At 38.2% G+C, this 18,231-nt stretch overlaps 1 protein-coding gene across 2 annotated transcripts in view; it reads left to right on the plus strand.

Annotated features, from left to right (window-relative positions):
- Positions 1-18,231, plus strand: part of ASPH (aspartate beta-hydroxylase) — a 186,865-nt gene that overhangs the window by 105,646 nt on the left and 62,988 nt on the right. For both annotated transcript variants that reach the window (XM_011982164.1, XM_011982163.1), the window contains 3 exons: positions 611-696; positions 5,543-5,629; positions 15,089-15,239. In XM_011982164.1, coding sequence (XP_011837554.1) covers positions 611-696; positions 5,543-5,629; positions 15,089-15,239 — 324 coding nt within the window. The remainder of the gene's footprint in view (positions 1-610; positions 697-5,542; positions 5,630-15,088; positions 15,240-18,231) is intronic.

Raw genomic sequence — 18,231 nt, forward strand, 5'->3', positions numbered from 1 at the left:
AGGAAGGAAGGAAGGAAGGAAGGAAGGAAGGAAGGAAGGAAGGAAGGAAGGGCACAAAGAGCTTATTTGGGGAACATGGGGCAGTCTATTTTGGCTGAAGTATGGAACATAGCTGAGTGGTCAGTCCAGGATGCACTGGAAGGGCCTTGAATGCTAAACGAAGAAATTCTGTTTTACTTGACTTCTTTGAGAGGAGCCTTCCATTTTCATCTTTATCTGTATCAGAAAAAGTTGTGAACATATTCAAAAACTATTTTAAACAATCTTTTGGACATAGCCAAGAAGTTGATGATGAGAGTTTAGAAGTCATACCCACCATTTACATCCCAGAAACCAAGCCAGTATCCTGGAGAGTTTCAGTATAGTATCCACCCATTCCCCCAGGAACACATAGTAGCAGATAGGTAAGGGCTGCGTTGTCTTCCTGGGCAGTCACTGGCTTCATCACATCATCTAGGGGGCAAAATGGAAGGCGAGCCTGCAGTGTGCCTTCTCCTGCAGGTCTATGGTAGAGACCAACATCAGGTTTCCCACTACTTGTAAATTGTTATGCTTAATAGCTATTTCCAGCCAAAAAAAGTTAAAAATAAAAATCTCTTTTTTCTTTCAGTTAAGAAAAAGAAGCCTAAACTTTTAAATAAATTTGATAAGACTATTAAAGCTGAACTTGATGCTGCAGAAAAACTCCGTAAAAGGGTAGGTTGATATTTTTGTGCAATGATTTTGTTGTTAAATAAACTCAGGCATTACTCTTGATTTGTTAAAAAATAATAAGTGTAAAAGAAACAACAGTTGAATAGAGTGCATTTTCCCCCAGGCACGTGAACATTCCACATGAAATGAATCAGATGGAAGAGAATTGCCACCACATGGCCAAAGAGAAATAGAACTTTCCTTCAAGCCAGCCAATGTGGGTGTCAGCCTACCTCCATCACATTCTAGTTATGTAGCTTTGGGGAAATCACTTGGCCATTCTGGGTGTTCGTTTTCTTAAAGATATGAGAATGATAAATACTTTTTCTACCTCTGATTGACTTGTTTAAAGATCAATTTAAAGATCAAATGAGAATTTTTTTTTTTTTTGGACAGAGCCCCTGCCCAGGCTGAAGTGCAATGGCACAATCTCGGCTAACTGGAACCTCTGCTTCCTGAGTTTAAGCAATTCTCCTCCTGAGTAGCTGGGATTACAGGTGCTCACCACCATGCCTGGCTAATTTTTGTATTTTTACTAGAGACAGGGTTTCACCATGTTGCCCAGGCTGGTCTTGAACTCCTGACCTCAAGTGACACACCCATCTCAGCCTCCCAAAGTGCTGGGATTACAGGCGTGAGCCATAAATGACATTTTAAAAATAACAACACTGTCAAGTGTCATAGAAGTGGAAGTTTTTAATTTTATAGCTCCCTGATGCAAGAAAAGGAGAAGACATTCTTCTTACTTAGGGTTAACCTCATGCACCTCCAGGTTTTTAGGGTAACTTATTTATGTTTTAATTTATCAATATATTTGAAATATTACTTGCATTTCTTTATAGATATTACAATTTTGAAAACAATAAATCGAAACTGGATTTAAGTTACTTGTTCCCTTACCTTGGTCATATCATCTAATTATCGGGTGCAAAAATATTTATTATAATGTATTTAATCATATCTTCAATTAATCATCTCCTTGTTTTTGGCGAAAATTTGTTTCTCTACTCTGCACTTGAATGTAGACTCTGTAACGTTCAGTAGTTTTCCTGTTAGGCTTTGTAATCAGTAGACATTGACTGCAATAAAAAAGGAACAAGCGGACTTAAGTAAACAAACAACAATAAAAATACTCATTAGGAACTAAAATGAGACAAGAATGTACGTCTGCATGTTTATTGAAAGTGTACCAGCGAGCGTAAAGGCTTTTGGAACTGCCGTTAGGTGAGACTCCAAAGCCAAGGTTTGCCAATAAAAATATAGTAACTCCAAAGAATATTGCAGCAAAGTCATTGTTCACTTCCCTTAAATCTAACCACGTGGAATGATTCCTACTTTCTGATAGTAAACAAGAAAATTAACTGTCTTGTTTAACTTTATGAAGTGAAGCCATCTACTGTTTGTGGTCAGTTTGTATTTCTTAATAGAACTGAAGCAATAATTTTTTTCTGCCACCTCCTTTGGCAACCTGTACTTTCTCTATACTAAATGTCATATATAAAAATAGGAGTGCCTATTGCACAGGTAACTTTCAGTGTAAAAAACATGTGAGCAGCTTCAGAGAAGGATTTTAATGTAATTATATGAATGATAAAGGAGGGCACAGTTATGAAGTATTGCAGTGTTGCTCCTTTGAAGTTACGTTTTTCTCAAGGAGCATCTTGAATTTATACCAGGAAAATAAAAGAGGAAGAAGTAGCCACATATACAATTCTTGCTTCTGAAACAACAGGAAGCTGTGTTATTGACTGACTCATCAACATAATTCAGTCTTTTAGGGTTGTTTTTACGGCTAGTATTTTCAGAGGATGCACCTTGGTGCGCTAGACCAACCGAGGTCAACTAACACACACCCCACACAGAGCCAGTGAAGCCTCAGTTCACGCCTCAGGCTCAAGGACTGTGTTACATGAAAGTATGTGTTCACTTTTTATCCCCCCAGAAAAGTATAGATCAGATTATATTCCAATCCTCTATTTTTAAAAAATATATATTTATTGTTTAAAATGCTTTCCTACCTCTGGAAAAAGGGATTGAAATGATATACTGAAATATATTTGCTTACTTGTTGGAATCATTTATTATTACAGTATTGTAAGTGATTTTTTAAAAGGTGGGGAAGGAGTAAAGAAAATGTAATCACACACCTGAAAGTTCACACCACTGGCTCTAAACCATGCTAGGAATGAAGTCAACAATTCCTCAAGGGACAACATGGAAAATAGAATCAGAAGATACGATTAATATTGTTCATCAGAAGAGCTGTTCTGCTCCAAGTCCAGAGAGAAACATTTGGCTGTAGATCTTCATAAAAAAGGTATACTGATGGATGTAAAACTTCCTGCTTACTCCCTGACATCATACCAGTGGATTATTCTACCATGCAGCTGCAGGAATGTACTTTATTGTCCTTCAGCACAGCCCATTGGCCTCATGCCAACACAGTGTGGCCCACATACATGTCTCTCCCATGAACCGTCTTGGTCCTAGGACAACATTATAAGCTATGTTGAGAAACAGATCATTTTCAGGCAATTCTTCAAACATCGTGTGTCTTGCAATTGAGTTTTTAAATAAGAATTGAACAACAGTGTTAGGAGCTATATAAGAACTTAGGGAAGGGAAATTCTTTCAGACTAAAACCAAACACACTTACTTTGCCAGCCAACTGAAGTGAAAGCAAGACTGATGGCCCCTCAGCAAAGTCACACAGCCTCTGTCTTGCAGGGATTCAAAGAATGCCACAGACAGAGCCAAAATATCCCATTATTTTAACAACCTTGACAGTCAAGCAGGAATATCACACCTTATCAAATTTGTTATGAACATTCTTATTCTTATGTTTTAAGTCTGATGTTAGTACATTTAGCACAATTATCATTGAAATAGCTTTGACATTTGCAATTTAAGTTGCATGGGGTACATACTAGGCTGAAAATAGACCTCCAAAAGATATGTGTCTGGAACCTGTAAATGTTATGTTATTTGGGAAAAGGACCTTTGCAGATGTGATTAAGGACATTGAGATAGAGAGATTATCCTGGATTATCCAGTTGGGCCTTAAATGCAATCATGTTTCCTCATAGGAGAGGGACAGAGAGAAATTTGATGCAAACAAAATAAAAAGGAGCACACACAGGGGAGAAAGAAAGCAGTATGAAGACAGAATTAGATATTGGGGTGATCTGTCCACAAATCAAGAAATACTGGGAATAGACAAGGACAAATATTCCTGTAAAACCTCTGGAGAGAACACAGCCCTGCCACCATCTTGATTTCAGCTGAGAGAAGCTAATTCTGGAAATCTCTTCTACAAAACTGCAAGAGAACAAAGTTCTCTTGTTTTAAGCTATCAAGTTTGTGATAGTTTGTCGCAGAGGCCATAGAAGAGTAACACAGATTTCAATACGGGGCCTGCAGGTACACAGAAATCAAGAAGTGAGGTTTGGGAAGCTCTGCCTAGATTTCAGAGGATGCGTATTGAATTGCCCAGATGTCCAAGCAGAATTTGCAGCATGGGTGGAGCCCTCATGGAGAATCTCTGCTAGGGCAGTGGAGAAGGGAAATGTGGGGTTGGAGCCCCCATATAGAGTCCCCGCTGGGGCACTGCCTAGTAGAATTGTGGGAAGAGGGCCACCATCCTGCAGACCCCAGAATGGTAGATCCATCGACAGCTTGTACTGTGTGCATGGAAAAGCCTCAGACACCTAACACCAGCCCATGAAGCCAGCTGGAAGGGAGACTGTATCCTGCAAAGCCACAGGGGTGGAGCTGCCCAAGACCGTGAGAGACCACCACTTGTATCAGCATGACCTGGATATGAGACATGAAGTCAAAGGAGATGATTTCAGAGCTTTAAAATTTAATGACAGCCACACTGGATTTCAGACTTGCATGGAGCTTGAAGCCCCTTTGTTTTGGCCAATTTCTCCCATTTTGAAAGGGAGTATTTATCCAATACCTGTACCTCCGTTTTATCTTAGAAGTAACTGATTTGCTTTTGATTTTATAGGCTCCTAAGTGGAAGGGACTTGCCTTGTCTCAGATGAGACTTTGGACTTGGACTTTGGGTTTATGCTGGAATGAGTTAAGCCTTTGGGGGATGGTTGTAAAGGCATGATTCTGTTTTGAAATGTGAGGACATGAGATTTGGGAAGGATCGGGGTGGAATTATATGGTTTCACTATATCCCCACCCAAATCCCATCTCAAATTGTAATCTCCATAATCCCCATGTGCCTAGGGAGATACCTGGTGGAAGGTGATTGGATCAAGGGGGCAGTTTCCCCTATGCTGTTCTCATGATAGTAAGTTCTCATGAGATCTGATGGTTTTATAAGGGGCTCTTCCCCCTTCACTCCTCACTCTCCTCTCTCTTGCTACCATGTGAGGAACGTCCTTGTTTCTTCTTTGCCTTCTGCTATGATTGTAAGTTTCCTCAGGCCTCCCCAGCCGTGTGGAACTGATTCAATTAAACCTCTTTCCTATATTAATTATCCAGTCTCACGTATTTTTTATAGCAATGTGAAAACAGACTAATACAATATTCTTTGAGAACACAGATAGAACCTGTACATACATTGAAGGAAAATTCAATTTCTTTAGCAAAACCACATATTGCATCATTTATCAGGTGTCTGTCTTTTTAAAAATTAAGTAAATACATGTTCATTACTAGTTTTCTGTTTGCCTTAATATAGATTTTTTAAAAATCTTAGATAAAACTATCTTTACACTCAGGATGGAATCTAGGAAATTCCGACAAAATCACTTGCTGAATATTAAATAACAACATTAATTGATTATGCATTTTAATTTATTTAATTTATTTAATTTTGTCTTTCTAACAGGGAAAAATTGAGGAAGCAGTGAATGCATTCAAAGAACTAGTACGCAAATACCCACAGAGTCCACGAGCAAGATATGGGAAGGCACAGGTATTCTGAGACCCTTTTCCTTAGAACACTTTTTTGATATTTATATGTTCTGTGTAATTGAATTTTTTACTCCTTACTATTTTCCCTTTCCAATTTCTATACAGAATCAGTTTCTCATGTATATACATAATCAAGAAATACAATTATCACTATTGCATGCTGCTGAATTTAGTAACATTTTTTTCTGCTCCTCCTCCATGTGACTTCTCTCTCGTTTTGAAAAGAAAATAAAGAGTAATACTTTTGTCATTGTTTTACTATCCCCTCATGTCTCATTCCATCTAATCCCACCATACAATGTTCACTTGAGGCTCCTCAGAGCTTTCAGACTCTCAGTTTTATAACTGGAGGTTGCAAGTATGCTTAGGAAAGACCTTTCTAAAATATAAAGTGGAACATACTTTGTTGTTTCTATAGTTTTTTCCAACGGACTCATTTCTTAGCAGCTACCTTTATCTTCATCTCCCACCATCTCCTTTCTTATCTGGCTTTCTCTAGTTTCCAACTTCTTTCATGAAGCATGTCCCTGTTCACCTGTAACTGCATAAACCCACTGCGTGTCAGTGTTTTAGGCCCTGGGCATGTCTATTTTGTATTCTTTTATGAGATGATTAGTCAGATGCAGCTACAAGAGGTCTCCTAGGACAGGATTAGGGAAAAGCAAAGTTTATTATGCTCACAAGTCCTAGAGACAGGAGGCCCAGCATGCCACATAGGGCTACATGGGAAAGACTCAAGGTGATCAGGGGATGGTAGGCAAGAGAGAGGGGAAGGTTGAGGTTTCCATGGAAAAGGCAAGGTAGGGCAGGGAGTTTAGTACTGGCTGGTTTGAATAATTTCAGCTGTCTTTTTGCCTACAGGGGTGGTACCTGGCCCTGACATGATTAAAATAGAGGAGGTGTGGCTCTGGATTGGTTAGTTTGCATATCAAAAGCTTGCTTCTGGCTGAGCACTGGCCATCTCAGAATTGTCTAGCTCAGAACAGTCTCTCCCTAGCCAGAGAAGTTTTTTAAGATGTCAAAACATCATAATATATAGAAAATTTAAAAATAATTACAATACAATACAATGAACATTCTTGTGGATTCCAGTGGAAGATTTTTTTTAATTACTTAAAGAATATTTGGTGAAAGCCCACTATGTGCCAGGCCCTGTTGTAAGCATTAGAGATACAGCCATCACTAGAACATATTTTAAAAGCCCCAGCACTTACAGAATTTCCATTGTAAAGGGGAAGACAATGCATAAGACAAGTAAGTCCAATGTATATGCTTACTAGGGCTGAGTGCTAAGCAGAGGATAAAGAAAACAAGAAACAGCTAGTAGACATGTGAGGGGGTTGGTGTGGTATGAAAGGTGGCAGAGAAAGGTCTCATCAAGGAGGTGACATTTGAGCAAAGCCCTGAAAGTCTTTATAAATAAATATATACTTAAAGAATGTTATAAAGTATTAAAAATAAATATGTTAGATCATCTTACCTAATAAGAAATGCTGTAAAGAAAAGAAGAAAAGGTAATGGAATAAAGGGCATACCTATTAAGATTTTTTTGGCTGCAGGTAATGTGATTGAAAGTAACAGGGCAGACAGCGCTTTGGACAAGTTGGGCAGGAAAGGTCTCTCTGGGGAGGCAACATGTGGCTGAGTTGTGAGGAGTTTATATTACTAGAAGGAGATATCCAGGCAAGAGAAAGCAGCAAGTCAAAGGCTTTGAGGCAGGAAAACAATCTTGGAATAAGCCTGAGGAGAGAAAGAAGGTCATGCTGGGGGCAGAGAAAGGAGGATCAAGGAGGCTGCAGCCTTGCAGATTTTATTCTACATGTGCTGGGAAGTCATGGGAGGGTTTGTTTGGTTTTTTTTTGGGGGGGGAGGGGTTGTTTGTTTGTTTGTTTTTATACTTTAAGTTCTGGGATACATGTGTAGAACATGCAGGTTTCTTACATAGGTATATACGTGCCATGGTGGTTTGCTGCACCCATCAACCCATCATCTACATTAGGTATTTCTCCTAATGCTATCCCTCCCCTAGCCCCCACCCCTGACAGGCCCCAGTGTGTGATGTTGCCCTCCCTGTGTCCATGTGATCTCATTGTTCAACTCCCACTTATGAGTGAGAACATGTGGTGTTTGGTTTTCTGTTCCTGTGTTAGTTTGCTGAGAATTATGGTTTCCAGCTTCATCCACATCTCTGCAAAGGACATGAACTCATCCTTTTTTGTGGCTTCATAGCATTCCATGGTGTATATGTGCCACATTTTCTTTATCCATTCTATCATTGATAGGCATTTGGGTTGGTTCCAAGTCTTTGCTATTGTGAATAGTGCTGCAGTAAACATATGTGTGCGTGTGTCTTTATAGTAGAATTATTTATAATCCTTTGGGTATATACCCAGTAATGGAATTGCTGGATCAAATGGTATTTCTGGTTCTATATTCTATATTTCTGGTTCTATATTTCTGGTTCTTATTCTTCACTGTCTTCCACAATGATTGAACTAATTTACACTCCCACCAACAGTGTAAAAGCATTCCTATTTTTCCACATCCTCTCTATAATCTGTTGTTTCCTGACTTTTTAATGATCACCATTCTAACTGGCATAAGATGGTATCTCATTTTGGTTTTGATTTGCATTTCTCTAATGACTAGTAATGATGAGCTTTATTTTATATGTTTGTTGGCTACATAAATGTCTTCTTTTGAGAAGTGTCTGTTCGTATCCTTCACCCACTTTTTGATGGGGTTGTTTGTTTTTTTCTTGTAAATTTGTTTATGTTCATTGTAGATTCTGGATATTAGCCCTTTGTCAGACAGGTAGATTGCAAAAATTTTCTCCCATTCTGCAGGTTGCCTGTTCACTTTGATGATAGTTTCCTTCGCTGTGCAGAAGCTCTTTAGTTTAATTTGATCCTATTTGTCAGTTTTCTCTTTTGTTGCCATTGCTTTTGGTGTTTTAGTCATGAAGTCTTTGCCCATGCCTATGTCCTGAATGGTATTGCCTAGGTTTTCTTCTAGAGTGTTTATGGTTTTGGGTCTTACATTTAAGTCTTTAAATCGTCTTGAGTTGATTTTCGTATAAGGTATAAGGAAAGAGTCTGGTTTCAGTTTTCTGCATATGACTTGCCAGTTTCCCCAACACTATTTATTAAATAGGGAATCCTTTCCCCATTGCTTGTTTTTGTCAGGTTTGTTAAAGATCAGATGGTTATAGATGTGTGGTGTTATTTCTGTGGTCTCTGTTCTGTTCCATTAGTTTATGCATCTGTTTTGGTACCAGTACCATGCTGTTTTGGTTACTATAGCCTTGTAGTATAGTTTGAAGTCAGGTAGCCTGATACCACCAAGCTTTGTTTCCTTTTGCTTAGGATAGTCTTGGCTATATGGGCTCTTTTTCAGTTCCACATGAAATTTAAAGTAGTTTTTTCTAATGCTGTGAAGAAAGTCAATTGTACCTTGATGGGGATAGCACTGAATCTATAAATTACTTTGGGCAGTATGGCCATTTTCACCATATTTATTCTTCCTATCCATGAGCATGGAATGTTTTTCCATTTGTTTGTGTCCTTCTTATTTCGTTGAGCAGTGGTTTGTAGTTCTCCTTGAAGAGGTCCTTCACATCCCTTGTAAGTTGTAGTCCTAGGTGTTTAATTCTCTTTGTAACAAATGTGAATGGGATTGCACTGATGATTTGACTCTGTCTATTATTGGTGTATAGGAATGCTTGTGATTTTTGCACATTGATTTTGTATCCTGAGACTTTGCTGAAGTTGTTTATCAGCTTAAGGAGTTCTGGGGGTGAGACGATGGGGTTTTCTAAATATACAATCATGTCATCTGCAAACAGAGACAATTTGACTTCCTCTCTTTCTATTTGAATACGCTTTATTTCTTTCTCTTGCCTGATTGCCCTGGCCAGAATTTCCAATACTATGTCGAGTAGGAGTGGTGAGAGAGAGCATCCTTGTCTTGTGACAACAGACTGGTTGTTTTTTGTAAAGTTTACTTTGGTTACTGAGTGGAAAATGGATTATGCAGGCAAAAGTAGATGCAAACAGAATAGAAGGCTATTGCAAGTACACACAAGAGATGCTGGTGACTCAGACTGTGGTCATGGCCATGGAGATGAGGGAAGTAGGCAGGTGGTTGAGCTGAAAGGACTTGAGGATGGAATAGATGTAAAAGTGTCAGAAGCAGAGGACTCAAGGCTAACCCCTGAGTTTTTGGTTCAGCCAGCTCAGTAGAAAATAATGCCAGTTACTGACCAGGAAGAACAAGTCTGGAGTGATGCAGAAGTCAAGAGTTCACGAGTTTGCTATTGGTCTTATTAAGTGTATGATGCCTATCAGACATTCAAGTGAACATGTTAAGTAGACCATTGGATTCACAGAGCCTGAACTTGGAGGAGAAGCCAGGGCAGGATATCAAAATGTGCCAGGAAGTAAAGCTCCAACAGCCCTGCCTAGAGGTCAAGATTGTCAACTGTGCTGGGAAACGGTAGATTCAGAGTGCAGAAATTTTCCAGACAGAGGAGATGCTGACAGCACTCCTCTGGAGAAGGTCCATGCAAGCATTTGTGCAAGACACACACAGAAACTAACTCAGCTGTAGATAAAACAAGTGAAGTTTGTTCTGAACTGAAAGTGGTGACCACTTGAAATCTAGATGCTCAATATCTTCTTATATCTCCATTAAAAATTAATTAATATAATTTTTATTAATTTGATTTTAATTAAATTTGTGAAAAATTGATTCAAATAAGTTCCTGTTGTCCATGGTACAGACCAACTTTAGCAGACAGCAACGGTATGATTTTTATAAATTAATTTGCTCAGTAATTCTCTAAAATTGCTAAATCATATTTCCTTTTAAGTAAGAGAGAGTGTGTTTGTTACCAAAAGATCATGCCTATTCAAATAAGTGGTGGTTTTTGTCACTAGTATTAAGTCATTTCATTAAGAGAAGCATATTAACTAGAGAGAGTAATGGTTTATGAAAATGCTATTTTAATTATGGCAAAAATGTTTTATACTTTAGAAATTTTCCTTATATGTAATATTAATTGTGAGTACCAGAGTCTAAGTAAATGAAGTGCTCTTGAAACATTGTGATTGTTATATTTACAGTCAGCCCTCCGAATCCTCATGTTCCATATCCATGAATTCAACCAACCACAGATTGAAAATATTCAGAAAAAAAAAATAACAATGCAACAATTAAAATAATACAAATAAAAATGATGCAATATAACAACTATTTACATAGAAGTTACATTGCATTGGGTATAATAAGTAATCTGATGATGATTTAAATTATACAGGAGGATATGCATAGGCAATATGCAAATACTATACCATTTTATATCAGCAACCTGAGCATCTGCAGACAGTGGTATTGCAGTGCATCTGTGTTGGTGGTGGTCTTGGAACTAATCTCCAGTATATAACTAAGGATAACTGTATATCCTTATTTCACAGTAGAAATTTGAGATTTCGGCTTTAAACAATATCTTTTATCTCTAAACTATTATGCTTCAATGTGTTATTGCTATTAATATTAATGTGGCATACAGCAAAATTTAGGCATGGTAAGTTAAATTTTAATAGAGTAATTTAAAGGAAACTTCAAATTCATAGTAGTTTTAAAAATAAAAATTCAACAGAAGATGGGTTTTATAGGAAGAAATTACGACTTTTTCATTCTTTGTTAGCAGATTAAACAATTACTTTAGAATATTCCAACAAATTTTTAAAATTTAGCAACATTAAGTCATACATAAACTATAGTATCTATCATTTATAAAGTAGCACTGATAATGTCCTTTTCTTCATATCACCAAAAATCAATTTTGATCAAGTTCCCTGAACATTGAACACAAAATGTTAAAATATTAACTCAGTTCACTTTATTATCTTTCAGAAACCATTAACGCCTTTGAGGTAGAAAATGGCACATCTCATAGGCAGATTGGTTGGGTGAATTAAGTTAGAGTCAACAAAAGGCTTTGCAATGTTAACATCTTGTAACAAATATTCAGTTTCAGTTCAGCTTGTTTTATCAACAGATGCTAAACTGATAAAAATCAATCTGTAGACTTTTCAGTGCAAGTGCCTATCAGTTTTATTCAAGAGATTATAAAGAATTATGTGCCATTTTAGTAGTGATATCTTTCCAATTCTGCAAGTTGTAAATATTAATACTTCATTAAAACAAAGGGCCCTGGGGCACCAGAGAGGGAACATGGCATACAGATTATACTCTCTCTCTCACTTTTCAGATTGAGTTTAAAGGTATTTATTCCAATCTCAATAAAGAAGGATTATCTTAGTAGGCATTTGTCCGCCCACTGATGCTACAGAGACCTCCAGTTCCAGGATCTTTTTGGGCACTTTGTAGGTTCAAAATGAAGAGAGTGAACCACAGATGGTTTATAATTTACAATGGTTTTTCTTAACAATTTTTCAACTTTATAATGGTGTGAAAGTGATACACATTCGGTAGAAACTGTACTTCAGTATAGTATCCAATAAATTACATGAGCTATTGAATGTTTTATTGTAAAATAGGCTTTGTGCTAGGTAATTTTGCACAAATGTAGGCTGATTAAGTTTTCTGAGCACATTTAATGTAGACTCTGCTAAGCTATGATATTCAGTAGGTTATGTGTATTAAATACATTTTTGACTTACAATGTTTTCAACTTATGATGAGGTGTAACCCCATCGAAAGTCAATGAACATCTGTAGATGGTTTTGAAAGGACTCTCAGGTCTAGAACTGTGTGTTTCTGCAAAGTTATCTATCAGTATTCATATTTTGGGGAGTTAACTCACTATAACAAAACTCACAAGGAGCTGATACCTACACAGAAGAGCCAGTATAGGAATATATGCTAGAAGGCCATGCCCAGCATCATGATCAGTGTGGGTCATTGACAACGGACTTTCTCTCCTGGTAGGTAAGTCTATTCCGGAGACCATTTACAGACTTCCAAAGATAGTGAATGGTCTGGAGCATATCTCCATTTATCAAGGGTGAATTGCCTTTTCTAATATAGAGATTTTTATCCTACCAAGTTTTCTTTCTCATAAATCTGTCCACTTCTGTCACTACTGCTTTAATTGTAGCTCTCGTCATCTTGGGTAACTTATCCTAATCAGTTCATATTATCAGGTTATTTCACTGATGTGTTATTTTGTGGAAAAAAAAAATCCCATTGTCTTATTTTGTCAATTTATGCTGATTCTTAGTTTTTTTGTTTGTTGATTGGTTTTTTTACTTTGGGATATGGGAGGGATGGGTCATTTTCTTACCATGCCCTCAAATTGTAGGGCAATACTTTATTTTGGTTCTGCATATATTTATATATTAACTACAACACACATTTTAACAACATAAACATGTTTAAATATTCTGAGAAAAAAAATGTGTATGCTACTTTTAGCATCTAGCCAGAATCATTTTTCCTCAAATGATAGTCTTCAGATTGTAGCCTCCTAAATCTGATGAGATATTGATGGTATTTTACATATTCTCCTCTCTCTTCCTGCCTCCAGTATTTTAGTCCCCATTCTCAGTTTCCAGCTAAGAATGTTGATTCTTATTTCATTAAGAAAATAGAAATATCCAGACAATTTCCACATGATGCTGCTACTGTGCTAACAGCCATTCTCTACCTGTGCCCATATGCTCTGCCTTCCCTCCTGTTAGCACAGATTGACTATTCTGGTCCCTGTTCCTCTCTCACCTGCTGAAGGACATCCCTCTAATTTTTGTGTCTCCTTCTGCGTCATCAGATTTTCCCTCTCTACTGAGACTCTTGCATCTCCTTGGAAGCATGCTGTACTATTTCCCATCCTTAAAGAACTCCCCTTGTCTGCACATTACCCTCTGCCAGCTGGCTCATTTTTCTGCTTCCCTTTACAGTGAAACTCTTAGAAAGAGTTATCTCCACCTCCTTCCATCATCTCATGTTCACTTGAACCTGCTGTACTCTGGGTTTCCCTCCTTTTTGCTGGTCCTCCCTTGTTATCCTGATCTCTAATGACCCTTAAACATTGGAGTTCTTTAGGATTCAGTTCTTGGACTGCTTCTTTTCTCTGTTTACACTCTCGACTGCTGCTAGCTTCCTAGCTTTACATACCGTCTTCATCCTTGATGATTCCCACACTTAACGTCTCTTACTCTGACCTCCCTCCTGAACTCCAGACTCATATATGCCCCTTCCTGGTCAATAATTCCATTTGGATATCTTATAGGCATTTTAGGTTTAAATCTCTTGATTCCGTACTACCCCCAAACCTGCTCCTGCCCTGTGTTCCCATTCTCAGGGAATGACAGTTTATCCAGTAATCACTGAAGCCCAAACCTTTTTCATTCTTGGTTTTCCTCTCTCCCCTTCTCTCACACCCTACATTTAGACTATCAGCAAATCTGTTGGCTCTGACCTTCAAAATGTATCTATAATCTGACCACTTTTTACCACTTCCATTACTGCTATCTTAGTCCAAGCCATAACCATCCCACACCTGGATTCCTGCTGGAGTATTCTACCTCGCCCAGCTTCTCAGTCTGTTCTCCATACTGCTGCCACCATGATTCCTTCAACACATGCATCAGATTGTTTCAAAAGTCCCCATTGTCTTCCCATCTCACTTTGTGTACTAGAATTGTTAATAACTTGCCAGGCCCTACTTTACCTGATGGCCGCCATTGGTCTTCCCTTTCCTCCCCTCCACTGCACTGTCCTTTCCTGGATTTCTCACTCCAACCTCCAAGCCTTTGCTCTTGCTCTTTTCCCTGCCTAGAATGCTACTCCCCAAGGTATCTTCATAGTGTGCTCCCTCTCTTCTTTCAAGCCCTCCCTGATCATCCTAATTAAATTAGCAATGTCTTACCATCCCACCTAGCACTGCTAAGCCTGCTTTATTTTTATCCACAGCACTTATGGCTGTTAGACACATGGTACCTTTATTTGTTTGTTATATTTGCCACCTTTCCAAAATGGATGCAAAGTAGAATGCAAAAAGGGCTTTGTCTGTTTTGTTCAATATGCCTGCCACATTTGTAGAAGAGTGCCTCTTTCCCAGAAAACAGTTGTTAAATGAACGAATGCACACACAAATAAATTAATGAAAGAATGGGAACTTGGACTGGAGACCTGCCTATATAATGTTAGTGTGTAACAGGATGTACATCTCCATCAGCCCCAGCATGTATTAGTCCTGCCTTTATGACATTCTTTCTTGTCTTTAGTAACAAAGTTTTCTTTGTATTATTAAAATAGTGTGTTGATTTTCTATATTTTGTTAGTTTTTTTTTTTATCTCTTGATAAGGAGAAAAGGCTAATGTGTCTTACGTTTCTTTTAAGGCATATCCAAAAGTTAATTTTTTATGACTATTTTGGGTAATTACAAACACAGCTAGTCATGGGACATTTATCCAGTCTGGGGACTTCTTCTAGTGTGAGGACGATTTGGCTGAGAAGAGGAGAAGCAATGAGGTACTACGTGGAGCCATCGAGACCTACCAAGAGGTGGCCAGCCTACCTGATGTCCCTGCGGACCTGCTGAAGCTGAGTTTGAAGCGTCGCTCAGACAGGCAACAATTTCTAGGTAAGATGCAGTCAAAGGTAGTTCAGTAGGAAATGGCGTACTTTTTCATCTTGAAGAAGCTGAAGAGTGTATTCTTCTCTTAGAATGATTACATGGGAGGAAACCTGAGTTTTACAACTGATTTCAAGTAATGTATCTGTGTCCTAAGCTCACCATCTCTAAAACTGAAATTGCAATCCTGACCTTAATAGAGACATACCTCAAAGATACTGTGGGTTTGGTTCCAGACCATCAGAATAAAGAGAGTTATACAAATATTTTGATTTCCCAGGGTATCTAAAAGTTGTGTTTATACTATGTCGTAGTGTCTTAAGTATGCAATAACATTATGGCTTAGAAAACGATGTCCAAACCCTAATTTAAAAATATGTTATTGCTCAAAATGTTAATGATAATCTGAGCCTTCAGTGAGTTGTAATCTTTTTGTGGATGGAGGGTCTTGCCTCAATATTAATAGCCGGTGACTGACCAGGGTGGTGGTTGCTGAAGGTTGGGGTGACTGAGGCAGTTTCTTAAAATAAGACAACAATGAAGTTTGCTGCATTGATTGACTCTTCCTTTCAGGAAAGATGTATCTGTAGTTTGCAATGGTGTTTGACAGTATTTTGCCCACAGAACTTTTTTCAAAATTGGAGTCGATCCTCTCAAACCCTGTCACTGCCTTGCCAACAAAGTTTATGGAATATTCTAAATCCTTTGTTGCCATTTCAACAACGTTTGCTGCATCTTCACCATAAGTAGATTCCATCTCAAGAAACCACTTTCTTTGCTCATCTGTAAGAAGCAACTACTCATCTATTAAAGTTTGATCATGAGATTGCAGCAAATCAATCACATCTTCGGGATCCACTTCTAATTCTAGTTATCTTGCTATTTCCACATCTGTAATTCCTTCCTCCGCTGAAGTCTTGAACCCCTCAAAGTCATTAATGAGGGTTGGAATCAACTTCCTCCCCAAACTCCTGTTAGTTTTTATATTTTGACATTTAAATAAAATTTATTTATTAAATAATAGAACTTAAAAGTCTAAATTACTCTGTGATCCATGAACTGTAGAATGGATGTTGTGTTAGCAGGCATGAGAACAACATTCAGCTCCTTAGATATCTCTATCAGAGTTCTTGGTGACTAGGTGCTTATCAATGAGCAGTAATATTTTGAAAGGACCTTTTTTTTTTTTAAGGACTCAAGAGTAGGCTTAAAATAGTCAAAAAACCATGCTAGATGTCCTATCATTCAGATTTTGTTTTCCCATTTATAGAGCATAAGCAGAGTAGATTTAGCATAATTTTAAAGGCCCCAGGTTTTTCAAAATGGTAAGTGAGCACTGGCTTCAACTTAAAGTCTCCAGCTACATTAGCTCCTAACAAGACAGTAGGTGTATCCTCAAAACTTTGAAAGCAGGCATTGACTTCTCCTTTCTCACTATGAAAGTTCTAGATGGCATCTTCTACCAATAGACAGTGATTTTTGTCTACATAGAAAATCTGCTGTTTAGTGTAGCCACCTTCATCAATGATCTTAGCTAGATCTTCCGGAAACTTGCTGCAGCTTCTACATTAGCACTTGCTACTTTGTCTTACACTTTTATCTTATGTGGATGGTTTCTTCCCTTAAATTTCATTAACAAGTCTCTGCTAGCTCTCTTCTCCCCGTTTCCTCCCATTTTATGATAGCCTGTATAATTTGCCTAAGGAATCATAGCTAATAGATGTCTGGAATAAAAAACTGTTCCTGTGATACCAAATTCTTTTCTCCCTTAACTATGGCAAAATGATTCATGGAGGTTGAAATTATCTGTGCAAACTTTTTTATAAATGAATAATAGCTGTTTCTGGTACTCTAAAAAAAATTTACTTGTAAGATTTGACCCTATATCAAGGAAAATGCTAGAAAAAAAATTAATCATGAAGCAAATTTGCAAATACTTTGAAAAGAACATCATATCATATCTCATCAGATTTAGGAGGCTATAATCTAAAGATTATCATTTGAGGAAAAATGATACCAGCTAGATGCTAAAAGTAGCACACATAATATAGAGCATCATATACCATCCTCTGGACTGACCCAGGTTCCCAGTACTGAAGGCAAATAAGACTAGCTGTCAGCTGACTTCACCATCACCAGGCTTACAATTCTCTCCCCATAACACATCATCACTGAACGTGGAGGGAAGGAGCTCGAGTCACTGCCAAGGCAGGTGCTCAGCTGGCCAGATAGTTACACGGGCAGATTATTAATGTCACTTAGGGGAGGCTCCTATAGTTTAGAGTCAAGGCCCAGTGGACCCTCCTATCAGTTTTCTGAGGATTAGAACGAAGAGGAGTTGTATCACTTTTGTAGATGAACAAAACAGGACTAGAGCCCACGTGATGATTAAAAATGATAAGAAATGGTCAGTTACACTAATATTCATAGGGACCAGTGCAGCAGAAGTAAAACATGCAGCACAAGTTCAGCACAGAAAAGGCAGGGCCAGGACTCCAGAGAGACAATGCAGGCACTCGCCATGGACACAGAATCAGCATTACTGGCCGGGTGTGGTGGCTCATGCCTGTAATACCAACACTTTGGGAGGCCAAGGTAGGAAGATCACCTGAGTTCAGGAGTTTGAGACCAGCCTGGCCAACATGGTGAAAACCCGTCTCTACTAAAAATACAAAATTTAGCCGGGCATGGTGGCAGGCACCTGTAATCCCAGCTACTCAGGAGGCTGAGGCAGGAAAATCATTTGAACCCGGAAATCAGAGGTTGCAGTGAACCGAGATCATGCCACTGCACTCCAGCCTGGGCGACAGAATGAGACTGCATCTCAAAGAGAAAAAAAAAAAAAAAAAGAATCAGCATTACTGAGTTTTCTTCTTGCCTCAGTCTCCACTATGACTCTGCTTAGCACTGTTTAGTGATTCTGTCACTAAAGTGTTAACATTTTCTTCATCATGAATGTTTTACATTAATATTAATTTTTTAAAAGGATGCATTAAACTAG

The sequence above is a fragment of the Mandrillus leucophaeus genome, unplaced genomic scaffold (assembly GCF_000951045.1).
Source record: "Mandrillus leucophaeus isolate KB7577 unplaced genomic scaffold, Mleu.le_1.0 Scaffold236, whole genome shotgun sequence".
Lineage (NCBI taxonomy): Eukaryota > Metazoa > Chordata > Mammalia > Primates > Cercopithecidae > Mandrillus > Mandrillus leucophaeus.